This window comes from Puma concolor, chromosome A1 (assembly GCF_028749965.1).
Source record: "Puma concolor isolate L17-30 chromosome A1, mPumCon1.1.hap2, whole genome shotgun sequence".
In the NCBI taxonomy this organism is placed as follows: domain Eukaryota; kingdom Metazoa; phylum Chordata; class Mammalia; order Carnivora; family Felidae; genus Puma; species Puma concolor.
In genome coordinates this window covers 129,660,609-129,673,363 of record NC_141667.1, presented here as the reverse complement: position 1 = coordinate 129,673,363, position 12,755 = coordinate 129,660,609, and the positions used below count along the sequence as shown (strand labels likewise).

At 42.3% G+C, this 12,755-nt stretch overlaps 1 protein-coding gene across 3 annotated transcripts in view; it reads right to left on the bottom strand.

The window, feature by feature from the left end:
- The window catches only part of XTBD1 (XRN2 binding domain containing 1), a 17,726-nt gene extending 4,971 nt beyond the window's left edge, over window positions 1-12,755 (bottom strand). Inside the window, exons 1-3 of one of the 3 annotated variants that reach the window (XR_015250143.1) lie at window positions 12,462-12,750; window positions 11,077-11,176; window positions 5,244-5,346 (exon numbers count right to left, since the gene is read on the bottom strand). Coding sequence is in view for 2 of the 3 variants with exons in the window: in XM_086703933.1 (XP_086560059.1) it covers window positions 11,050-11,176; window positions 12,462-12,700 (366 nt within the window). In the remaining variant the exon portion in view is untranslated. Of the gene's footprint in view, window positions 1-4,985; window positions 5,347-10,686; window positions 10,783-11,023; window positions 11,177-12,461 lie in introns of those variants that run through there. The other 2 variants (XM_025924423.2, XM_086703933.1) reach the window with 2 other exon arrangements.

Sequence of the window (12,755 nt, the reverse complement as noted above, 5' to 3'; positions counted from 1 at the left end):
TCACCTCCAAAGGAAAGCTGGATTAGTGACCCTGCTGGGTTTTAGGGGGCTTTGGTTAGAGAACTGTACCTGTACAACACATAAGGCTTTGGTTTCAGGTGGAGACTCCCTGGAACAACAGCTGGAAGGTTGCCTTTAGAATGAAGACTGTCAATCCCAGGGATGGGTACAAGGGATCTTTTGCAAGCCAGAAAGATCAGTGAGAGCAATACTGGGGCCTGATGACGGTGAGGTTGATGGCCCATTTTTTCAGGGAGAAAGTTTCTCTGGCTTTTGTTAGCCCCTACACATCAGTTAGTTGATGGACTGCCGATTCTTTTGCACAGAGCAGCTTGAGAACACAGTCACCATGGCACCCTCTCAAGACCAACTATGAGGGATCAGGCTATAAAAGCAACAGTACAAGTACAGTTCCAAAGACTGGAATGTAAATCAAATACTAGGAACTCCTTTCCAGACAGCCTCTGGCAGTACATGCACAAGCCTGGGCGGGAGGCCAATAGAACAGCAGAGGACCTCCAGGTTCCAAGCTCCAGATCCTCTGGAGACACTGATTAGCAGGTTTCTGGGTTTTGTTACAAAAGTTGAACACAATCATAAAAAATAATTTGGTAAACACAAAGGTAGAAGGAAGCACGAGTTACTGTGAAGTTGAAAACAGCTGGCTCAAGGGGAAGTGGGGCTGTAGGTGGTGGTCCAAGCCCAACTGTTTGTCATGTGGAGCCTGTAATTCACACCAAGTTTTAAGGAATCTCCTACAGCTTACAGGTGAGACTCAGGCAAGCCTACCATGCAGCTAGTGCTAGAGCAAAGGCCACATTCATGGAGAAAGGAGAACACCCATAGCCTTTGCCAGACATTAAATCAGGGCTGCATGGTTCAGTGCCTGCTGCCATTGAGTTTGTCAGCATTGCTACTGAGTACCTACTGTGTGTTAAGTCACATCTTTGGTTGTACTCTAGAACTTCGACTGATGTGTTCTGCCCTTCTGCAGCCCTGGGGATGGAGTCTGACCTTGTGGGGGTCATTGTGAGTGCTAATTTTTCTTTTGTGTAAATATAAGTTAGTTGAAACATTTCATATTTTCCCAGTTTGTCCTCAAAGCAAGAGTAGGGTAGGAATGAAGCAGGGAGAACTCACTAAATGCCAGGTACTTAAAGATAAATTTTTCCACTGAATCCTCCAATCAAGATCAAAGCAAGAATCATCCCCCACTTTGAAGACCCCTACACTGAGGAGTGAAATAAATCAGGAGGAACGAATTCCCTACCACTTCACAAGTTCAATTAAATTCTTTTTTTTTCTTAATGTTTATTTTGAGGGAGAGGGAGAGACAAAATCCCAAGCAGGCCCAGTGCTGTGCTGTGGGCAGGGAGCCCACGCAGGACTCCATCCCACAAACCATGAGCTCATGACCTGAGCCGAAATCAAGAGCTAGATGCTCAATTGACTGAGCCACCTAGACAGGCACCCCTCAATTAAATATTCTTAATATGAGAAAATGTCAAAGGGAAAGGAAAATGCAGCCCAACAGTGAGATTGTGATGCTAGCATTCACAGCAAAGCAAGGGCTTTAGTCAGTAGGCCCAAACAGTTCAGGGTCGACCTTATTGTTAACTGCCCTTTCACCAAACCAGGGGAAGACCAAGACCTGCCTCTACATGCCCTCACAGCATTTCTCCCAGGCAAATAGGCCAGAGGGCCATAATCAAGGATATTTTGGGGTCATTTGCCTACTTTTCCTAGGCTGAGAAAGAAGGATGGGACTTGGGCTGGGACTACTTGGGTAATTTCTAAAGAGCCACCCTTGACTGACAGTGCTGTCAAGGAAAAAAGCTCTGGTTCACATGCCCATGTTTAGGATAGATTAAGAATTCTAGCTTCCATCTAATGGGATTTTAATAGTCTCAATTTTTACTTTCTTTTTTGATTCCCAAGGGAATCTGTTCAGGTAATACATTCTTGTTCCCTCCACCTCCTCAGCTAGTCCTCTTGTCTGTGGGCAAGGCTTCAGGCTCACCTCCCTCTGTGATGAGCACATGTGCAAAGGACTCTGCCCCTACTGCTGACATTGTGAGAAAAACTAAACCAAAACGAGAAGGGCAGCCAACACACTGTCACCACTAGGCCTGGGAGTCCCAGCTTGCAAGGAGCAGAGTAAACTTGGGGAAAGAAACAACCTCCTCTGGTTTGTTTTTCACTTAAATAAATAAATGGATAAATAGGCTCTTTCGCTTCGTTGCCATTTATCTATTTTAATGACAAGCAAGGCAGGAGAGATTCTTTATTTTCCCCAAACAATGTATGTGTGTGTATCTATATATCTCCATGAGGGCAGAGATTTTTTTAGTGTGCATTCAGTATTCATTGAAAGAAGCAATTTCCATATGACCACAAACCTATTTAAGTTCTAAAACTCTTGCCTCTAAGATTTGTTTAGTCTTAACTCCTACAGAAACAAAAGGTGTCCCTGAACTAGTCAACAATGAGAGTCGTGACTAGATGACAGGATACCTAGCTGACAGTCTCTTTCCAGACAAAAGGGTACCTCACAGAGACTTTAGAGCTGGACAGCAAGGAAACACTTAAGTTATCTGACATTTAGAATAATATAAATCTCATTTCAGATGCAACAATGTATTTTCAGTGCCGTTTACTACAAATAGCAAAGGATCAGAGGATGGGCAGTGATAATGATTCCTCCCAGTGCCCATGGAATAGGTAAGCCACAGGTCCACATGGATCCTGGAAAATCCTTGCCTCTGCCAAAGCAGAGAATTTCATCAGCTGGGCTATAGGCTCTAAGGAATATTGGAAAAAGGAATTTTCTGGGTAACATAAAGGGTGTCATGGTTAAGTGAGCACCCTACACAGTACTGTTATTACTTACTTCTCACAAGGTCTTGAGACTTAAGTCTTTGACAGAAAAGATACACTCTAGTTATGATAAGGACAGTTTACCATGTCCTTCCTCTTAATCTCATTTGATCCTTACCCCATGTTAGACAGGAATGCACATACCAAGGCAAGTATCTTACAGCAAGCTCCTGTTTCAACACTAAGAGTGGGCTGTTTTACCTACACTACAAGGACTGCTCCAGTGCAAAAATTTAGATTTCTGTGCTACTTTCTATTCCAGAAAAACATAAAGGATGAAATTCTAAAATACTGGTTCATTTTTTAGATGAGAAGAAAAACAGAAAGCTTAAGCTGAGGAAATAATGAGATAACCTATTAGAAAATGGTTATCAGAAAATTTACTTTTGGTTAACTAGAGAAGTCTTCAAAAATAAACTGAAGAAGAATGTTGGGGGGCGCAGCAGGGCGCAGGCATGGAATCTGTGCACAGATTAAGCTTGGTTTATGCAATGGATACATTCCTGACAGGATATTGCTATTTTACTAGGGCATTATATCTTACAGTGGAAATGGGATCCATGATGAGAAACTCGTGAAAGACGCATTAAGGTGAACAGCCCCACTCTGGTATTTCCCACTTTATAATTTGGTTTTTAAACCTCACAAATTTGTACAGGTAAGCAGAAAAGAAAGAGGCTAGGCCATATTTGAGGAAGAGGCTGAGGCTCACTGAGCAGTGGCTTAGCCCTGCAACATCTTCATCTCTGCCACATCCGTCTGGTAGGGATTTCTATGATCTCCATTTCCCAGGTAAGGCCAGGGAGAGACATGGCTGATCCAAAGTTATATCGGAGGTCTTGAGCTCACTTGGTCTACCCTAGTGATCGCTACAGATTAGAGCCACAGGCTGCGCAGAGATGAGTTCATCCAAGATGTGGTTAGCCTTGAGCAGTGAGAGCCTTCTCACTTCTCTGTTGCCAGAGAAATGCTCCCACAGCCAGCTCTCTTCAGCATTTCTGGGTTTTTAATTACCTGAATTTACCAGTAGGTTAAGCTAAGACAGGGTTCACTGTCTTTTTCACCATTACCCTAATACCAAGCTCAGTGATGAGTGAATCCTGCTGTGACTATTATACTGCTGACCCCAAATGAAGTCCCTCTCTCAGGATTTATGCCTGGATATTGCTTCTTGACATTTTGGCTAAGATCAAGGGTCGGATTTATGCCTGGAAGTAAGTACTTAATTGTGGGTATTAAATATGAAAGAGAGGGCACCTGTCTGGCTCAGTTGGTAGAGCATGCAACCTTTCATCTTGGGGTTCTAAGTTCAAGCCCCATGTTGGGTGTAGAGGTTACTTAAAAATAAGTCATAAATAAAATCATAAATGAAATGGAAGAGGGAGGGGATAAAGAGCAGATATATTAAATAAAAGAGGGAAATTAATATGAGAACTTCAGAGCAAAACAACATTCCACTAAAGTATTTCTTCAGGGGATATGTGCAAGGCAATCCACGAATATACAAGACCAAAACCCTCAGGGTCCCTCCAGAAAAAGAGAATGTGGGTTTTATTCAGCAGCCTAGGAGACCTTCTAGAGAATCTATCAATCAACTGGCTTCCTGGACCAAGCTGTGGCATCTGGTATCAGTTTTAAAGGCCAGATGCCCTTTCAGAAGTTGCCTCTTCCCATGAGTTGGCAGGTACTTGAGGCCTACGATTTGATTCTCACTCATCTCTTAAAAAAAGATAAGTGGGGGCGCCTGGGTGGCGCAGTCGGTTAAGCGTCCGACTTCAGCCAGGTCACGATCTCGCGGTCTGTGAGTTCGAGCCCCGCGTCGGGCTCTGGGCTGATGGCTCAGAGCCTGGAGCCTGTTTCCGATTCTGTGTCTCCCTCTCTCTCTGCCCCTCGCCCGTTCATGCTCTGTCTCTCTCTGTCCCAAAAATAAATAAATGTTGAAAAAAAAAAAATTAAAAAAAAAAAAAAAAAGATAAGTGTGTGTAGCAATGGCCATAAAGATGGCATAAACTTCAGAAAGAAATAAGGAAATAAAGGCTGGTCTGCCTCAGTGGGGGTGGGGGGGTGGGGTGGGAGGGAACACCATAAAACAGAATCAGACTTGAAGATACAGTGTCGAAAAATCCAAATTGTAAAATTCATTACCTACAATTATTACATCAACAACAAAAAAAAAGGGATTTTTTAACAAAAAGTTTGACATTCAAAAAGTAAGAATAAAAAAAGGCATGATTTATAAATCCACAAATATCCATGCACACTTTTAGAATGATAGCTACTGGAAGAATGAGACCTTTTAAAACTCCAATCTAGACAAGACTATCTATCATTCCAACTGCCTCTTGATTTCCTACAGGTTGAAATACCAGGAATCTTAAGAGAGCTGCTGTGGTCAATGTCACATTCATCCCAGCCTCCTTCCTAAGCTGATGTTGAAAATGTGATGAATCTTCTGCCTTAGCTTTGATGCTGGGGGAAAAAAAAGAAAAGGTTATTGAACTATGTAGTCCAGCCAATCAAATCCATAAATTAAAATACAGCAGTGATACACTATTTATGTACTACCTACGTGGAAAGCACACTCAGGAATTATTTTACTACATATAGAAAACTCAACAAAACAATGAACATAACCATCCATTTGGAACCTAGAGCCTAATTTTTTCTCTTGTCACTCATGATCTATAAATGTCACAATTAAAAGTGATGAGAAATACTTGAAATATAACTTTTTTCATGGCATGCTCTGCAGTGAAGGGTTCTAAAAGCAGAATCACACAAACACTGTTCTAAATTAAAATCAGTTGAATCCAGGTAGTAATTCACAAGATTTCACATTGACTCAGGATAGTTAGGAGATGTGAAGGTTATTTATGTATTTCTGGATTTCGCACTATTAAAAACTGTAAATGCATGTCTTCAAATAGTGGCAAAATGAAGCAAATATATTCTTTCTGGGTGCTCTCTAGCACCTTTGATAAATTTAAACTTGGCTTTAGACAACTTTTAAGCTGGGTGTGAAGAAATCATTTTGGCTGTCACCTTGTATTCGGATTTCCTTAACATTCAGCAATGTGAGTGAATCAATCTGAGAGTCTTTTCAGTAATCAGAGTTTTCAAGGTATGACCTATTTCCTAGCTAAGGCTGTCACTTCAGTCTTTCTGAGCAATGAAAAAGCAAAATTCCTTGGGAAAAGCAAAATATAACAAGTCTTCCTCCTGTTAGAAGAATACAACATCACCTAAAGAAACCATCTTTAGTCTGAAGGAAAAGAAAACCCCCTAAGATATCTTTCAAATTTCCAAAAGGACAGACCAAGACTACAGCAGCACAAGCTTGCCACAGCTTTGGCTGCTGCAAATACGGTCTTTGACATAAGGTGTTAGCACATGATTCTCTCATCCTGGGCACCAACCAGGCGACACTGGCCTGTGGGGTCAGATAAAGCTTTTCTTGCTTTTTCTATTTCTGGTGGATAAAGGGGGAAATGTAACTCCACTAATCTGACAAGCTGCATTTGTTTTACATTATTATTTTTTTAAAGATTTTTTTTTTAATGTTTATTTTTGAGAGAGGGAGAGGTGCAAATGAGAGTGCAGGAGGGGCAGAGAGAGCAAGACAGAGAATCCCAAGAGGGCTCTGCACTGTCCACACAGAGCCCGACATGGGACTCAAACTCACGAGCTAGGAGATCATGACCTGAGCTGAAATCAAGAGTTAGACAGTTCACCAACTGAACCACTCATGTGCCCCTGCATTTGTTTTAACGCTCACAATTAACTGCTGCCTTAAAATCACATCTCCTTTCACAAAGGGAGTGGCTGTTCCATTACCTTAGAGCTTGCCAAGACTAGACACAATGCACAGAAAGAACTTCTTGAAATGCAAGTACTCTTGTTTTCCTACTTTCTCTTTCACATTTCATATATAGTCACTTTCTATACTGCCATGTTCCTTCTTGGATAAAAATGTTCTCAGGAAAAATGGGCCAAGAAATTCAGTTGACAAATTCTATGAGCCAATAATGACAGCTTCCTAGTTAATCACTCCTCTTTCTCCTTAAGACCATGGTCTGGAAATATTAACTCTGACAGAGTAATAACACCTTTCCTGAGTGAGCTGCTGCTCTTTGTTAAGTATTGCTCACTAATGGATAAAGCTGGTCAACCACAAAGGCTGCTAGTAAGTGGCCAGGGATGGCTGTTAAATAACAGATTGTTTGCTCAATATATTTGTATTTGAGTCAAAAGAAAAATCATACCCTCCATCTATTTGATATACCAATGCTCATTTCTTCTCTGGGACCAAAATAGTTAAGAGTTGGATAGACTACAGAGATGTATTTGCCTCAAAAGTGCAGAAGAACTGCAAAATATTTTTAAATCTTAAAGACATTATGTCCTAAATTATCTTCACTGTCCAGTCTCAAGATACCCACAATTCCAGTTGATTCATTTCTTTTTGCTAGCCAGCTTCAAAACCCACCTAAATTCTAATTTCAGAGCTTAAGATCTATTCTGGGCAGAACTACAACAGACATTTTCAGGTACATGGCTCAATATCAAGCTTTTTCGGTCTCTGGGCTAGCATTATTGTTTAATGTTTGCTAGCCTCTATCACATGCAAACACCTCAGGCAAGAGACAAAAGAACGGCGAAGTCTCCACAACACTTTCCAGGAGCCTCTCAGGGATATCCTTCAACACCACACGAGTCTGTCATAGCACACACATCAGAAGACTTCTTAAGATCGAAGTATCTACAAGAGTCTTTTTTTTTTTTTTTTTTTTTTTTTTTTTTTTTTATTTTGAGAGAAAGCATGAGCAGGGGAGAGGGGGAGAAAATCTCAAGCAGACTCTGCTGTCAGCGTGGAGCCTGACATGGGGCTCCATTTCACGAACTCTTGAGATCATGACCTGAGCTAAAATCAAGAGTCAGACGCCTAACCAACTGACATTTGAAGGAAGCTGAGACACACATACTCTTAAAAACACTCTAGAAGTATAGGCTCCCCACAGGCCTCTTCCAGGTGACAACATGAAAATAATTAGTCTGCGGGCAGAGCTGCTTTCAGGGATACTGGGTTCATGCCTGAGGACTCTTCTCTGGATGTTGACACTATGAAATAAGTGTCAAAAATGAATATCACAGGGCAGAGGATCCCTACATTTTTGAGGTTCAAGACCCCTTTACAATATTAACAGCTTCGAGAGACACCCTGGCACAACACACACACACAAATTTCTGCACACCAGTCTATGGTCATGTCAATCAATTACAAAACCTCCTTAGTCTCTCCTGATATGCAACCCAAACACCACGAAGGGTCCTTTTTTGTTTTTTGGTCTTTTTAAAGTTTATTTATTTTGAGAGAGAAAAAGTGCAAGTTGGGGAGGGGCAGAGAGAGGGAGAGAGAGAGAATCCCAAGCAAGCTCCACATTGTTAGCGCAGAGCCTGATATGGGTGAGGCTCAAACCCATGAACCATGAGATCATGACCCAAGCCGAAGTCAGATGCTTAACTGACTCAGCCACCCAGGTGCTCCTCCATGAATGGTTCTGATCTCTCATAGTCCAGCATGACTGGAAAGACTATGGTTACATACAAGACAGAGAAATGTAACAGAAAACTGATGTGAAAAGTCTTTAGGGAGGGCACAATACCTCTTGGAAGCAAAAAGCAAGGAAAGAATCTGCCACAAGCAGTTAGGAAGTAAAAGCTCACCCTACTCCTCCTGCCTACGCCTCCCCATGGGGTGCACTCAGGCAGCCAGCAACTACCTAGCTGCTCCTTGACTGAGCTCCAGGAACCTTACCACTATGGGACATTGAAGCACTGACTAGAGATTTTTTTTAAAGTATTACAGAAGACGATCCAAAAAGTCAAAAACTTCAAATTCCTGACTTCCAACTTCAGATTAAAAAATATATATATATATTATATATATATTATATATATATATTATATATATATATATATATATTTTTTTTTTTTAGCAAAACTATCTGAGTGGGGTATGATGTTTTGAGGCTGAAGTACTTTCTGGGAAGCTGAAGTTTTGATTAGTTCCTTGATACCCACATAGAAGGGAACCTCTTTATATGTTCTGCCTCCCAAAACAAGACCCAACTGGGGCAAGGCAAGGGCTTACCTATGTTTCTGAGGATAGAACTAAAACAGGGGGCATGAGTCTTTTACTCTATCGGTTTGGTCAATTTTGTAAGCTTTTTCTGAGCTGCTCTAGGGTAAGCCTATACTAGGTTTTGGAGACAGAAGGACTAAAACTTTAGGCACCATCTCTCCCCTTGAGAAGCTTACAATCCTCTAAAAGAGGCCTGAGTAAAGTGCCAAGGAAATGAACTTTGGGAGAGGGAGCAATTAATTCTACTGCCTAAAAAGGCCAAGGGAAATGAGAAAAACCATGTTTGGGGGGGATTTTGAAAAGCAACCGGGATGCCCAGCCCCATCATCTGAGCTGCTTTCTGCCACTCTCCAGGGCCCCAGCACCAGGACCCAGATACAAGGCCCCACAGGCAACAGCTCACCATATAAAGTGTACAACTTCAAATCAGACTAAGCCCTACAGAACAGGGAACACCTATATGTGAGCATTATTCCATCTACATTCCCATCAGCAAGTCAGAAGGGCCAAACAAGTCTGGTTAGACTCTCACCCATTGGGGTAAAAATGTTACCAAAAAGATTTTTTCAATAAGTGTAAAAAAGTAGCACTCTAGCCAACATTTTCTTAAAAAGTAAGCAAAAAGCTCAAAACAATATTCATAAAGGAAGTTTGGAGGAGTGCCTGGCTGGCTCAGTCAGTGGTGCATGTGACTCCTGATCTCAGAGTTGTGAGTTCCAGCCCCATGTTGGGTGTAGAGATTACCTAAAGATAAAATGTTTTAAAAAATAAAAAAGTTTAGAGGTTGAGTTTATGTATTACTCCACCAAAAATGTGTAATTTAGTTACCTAGCTGTGAAAAGGTTTATACCAATTACAGAGAAATAAAAGTGAAAAGGCACATAAGTGTCCATGGATAAATGAAGGGATAAAGATTACATGCTATATATGTATGTATGTATGTATGTGTGTGTGTGTGTGTGTGTGTGTGTGTGAAATGGAATACTACTCAGCCATAAAAAAAGACCTTGACATTTGCAACAACATAGGTGAACCTAGAAGGTATTCTGCCAAGTGAAATAAGTCAGATGAAGACAAATGCTGACAAATAATTTTACTTATATGTGAAATCTAAAAAAAAAAACGAACAAATAAAACAAAAAGATTCGCAGACACAGGAAACAAACTGATGGTTACCAGATGGCAGGTGGGTACTGAAGTGAAAGGGATTAAGAAGTACAAACTTCCACTTATAAAATGAATAAGTCATGAGGATGTGATGTACAGCACAGAGAATACAGTCATTAATACTATAAAAGCTTTGTGTGGTGATAGATGGTAACTAGACTTCTCATGGAGATTATTTTATTTTATTTTTTTTAAATTTTTTTTTTCAACGTTTTTTATTTATTTTTGGGACAGAGAGAGAGACAGAGCATGAACGGGGGAGGGGCAGAGAGAGAGGGAGACACAGAATTGGAAACAGGCTCCAGGCTCCGAGCCATCAGCCCAGAGCCTGATGCGGGGCTCGAACTCACGGACCGCGAGATCGTGACCTGGCTGAAGTCGGACGCTTAACCGACTGCGCCACCCAGGCGCCCACATGGAGATTATTTTATAATGTAAAAAAAATTATGATTTACACCTGAAACAAATAGGATATTGTAAGTCAATTATACTTCAGTAACAAATTTTTAAAATTTTTTAATGAAAGGGCTTAGATCCTTGAGGAGTAAACAAGAACATCCAGAAAACAATATACTCTAACATATATCATCATAAAGGCAGGGTTGGGGTGCCTGGGTGGCGCAGTCGGTTGGGCGTCCGACTTCAGCCAGGTCACGATCTCGCGGTCCGTGAGTTCGAGCCCCGCGTCAGGCTCTGGGCTGATGGCTCAGAGCCTGGAGCCTGTTTCCGATTCTGTGTCTCCCTCTCTCTCTGCCCCTGCCCCGTTCATGCTCTGTCTCTCTCTGTCCCAAAAATAAATAAATGTTGAAAAAAAAAATTAAAAAAAAAAAAAAAAAGGCAGGGTCCATTAACTCTATACCATTTCAAATGCACTGAGAAATCCTGTTTACCTTTTTCATTAATTCACTTCTGGTAGTAAACTGTGGCAGGTCTTCCACTTCAATCCCATCAGCCATTTCCATCACTTTGTCTAAAAGGTCTTTGTTGTAACTGCACAATAAAAAGTAGTAAGATAAAAACCCTGGAGGAATTACTTGTCACTGTGGACTAATAAGAAATTGCAAGTAGCTGGACTGTGAACTCGACTCTTAGAGCTCTGATGTGATACTACAGGAAAGGGACACATGTTCAACAGTAAATCTGGAAACAGTTCTTCCGGCTTGTGGACTCAGAAGTGGCTCTAGGAATGCCAATAGAGCAGTCGTTTCAAGACTTCCAAACCAAAAAAGGATTTACGAAAATAGACGCACTATACATCTGGCAGTACATATGCATGGATACAGTATGAGGACCAAATTTTATTTTTTAAACACATGGAATTCTGGTCTAATGTAATCATTATTTGTTCATTTGTCCAATTTTCTGACATTTACCTAATCTTGGAACCCATTACCCAGGATTTCCCAGGAGCACCTAGAAAATAGAGAAAAAGCCTTTGGCACTGCTTCTTCAAATCCTGTTCTAATAAGCCCCAACATCTGAAAGCAAAACCAAGTGGCTAGGGGTTGGAGGGGCCATGTGACCAGAGTCAGACATCCATAAGGTGCACAGAAAGCAGGACTAAGCTGAGTCCTCTTATTATCCTAATAATTTCAGGACGCTAAAATAAAAGGATGTGGAGCTTCAAGATTTGACACCTTCTTCAATGAGAGGGTACAGGCACTTCAAAAGCAGTCTCTTGAAGGCATCTGTTATTTTTATATCTGTACAGGCAGAGAGGCAATGGCTGGCTCTTGCTAAGGGTCCAACAGAGGGGTGAGTGGGGAGAAAAAGCCAAAGGCCACAAATTACATCCTGCCATAATTGGTAAAATCTACTAATCCTGTCAAAAACCATCCGGCCCTCTCTCAGCTACTTCATATGTAAATTGGAGACCTCAGTTTCTGTCTCTGCACGTTTGCCACGTGGGTGGAAGGAGCCAAGGCACTTAAAAATGTACTTGGCAAAGATGATAGTTTAATAGTAATAATACACATAACAATGGCATTTTAGAGCTCACCAAAGGTTGAGCTCTTGCTAGATAGCAGCCTGTGCTAGGTGCTTTTTTTTAGTCTTTAACATTGCAGTCATCACAACTCACTTTCCAAATGAGAAAACTGAGGCTCAGAGGTTAAATACCTTTCCAAAAGGGCGGACTAACGTGGTCAACAGCCACAGGTTAGAGCGCCAGGAGGTTGGGGGCGGGGTCAGCACTGGCAGGGGGGGCTCAGCCCGAGGGGAGGGCTGCAAGTCTGAAGGCAGGGGACAGGGTCAGCCAGCCCGCAGGGGTCCGCACCTGCAACCCAGGAAGAGGTGGTTGGCCCACACCATGGAGAGGGACAGCAGCTGGTCCAGGCGGCCACCGCCATCTGGCGGGTCGCGGTAGTCGGGCAAGTGGCGCAGGATGAATTCCATGCGAGCCTTCCATTGCTTCTCGCTCTCCGAGTAGGAGCGGAACTGCTCCGCGAAGTCAGCCGCCTGCCGCACCCCCGAAACCAGCTCCGCCACCGCGGCAGCCGCCTCACCACCGACCATGGCGCCCTCCGCCGCCGAGGGCCGCACCCGCCCGCCGCCTTCCCGACTCGCACCG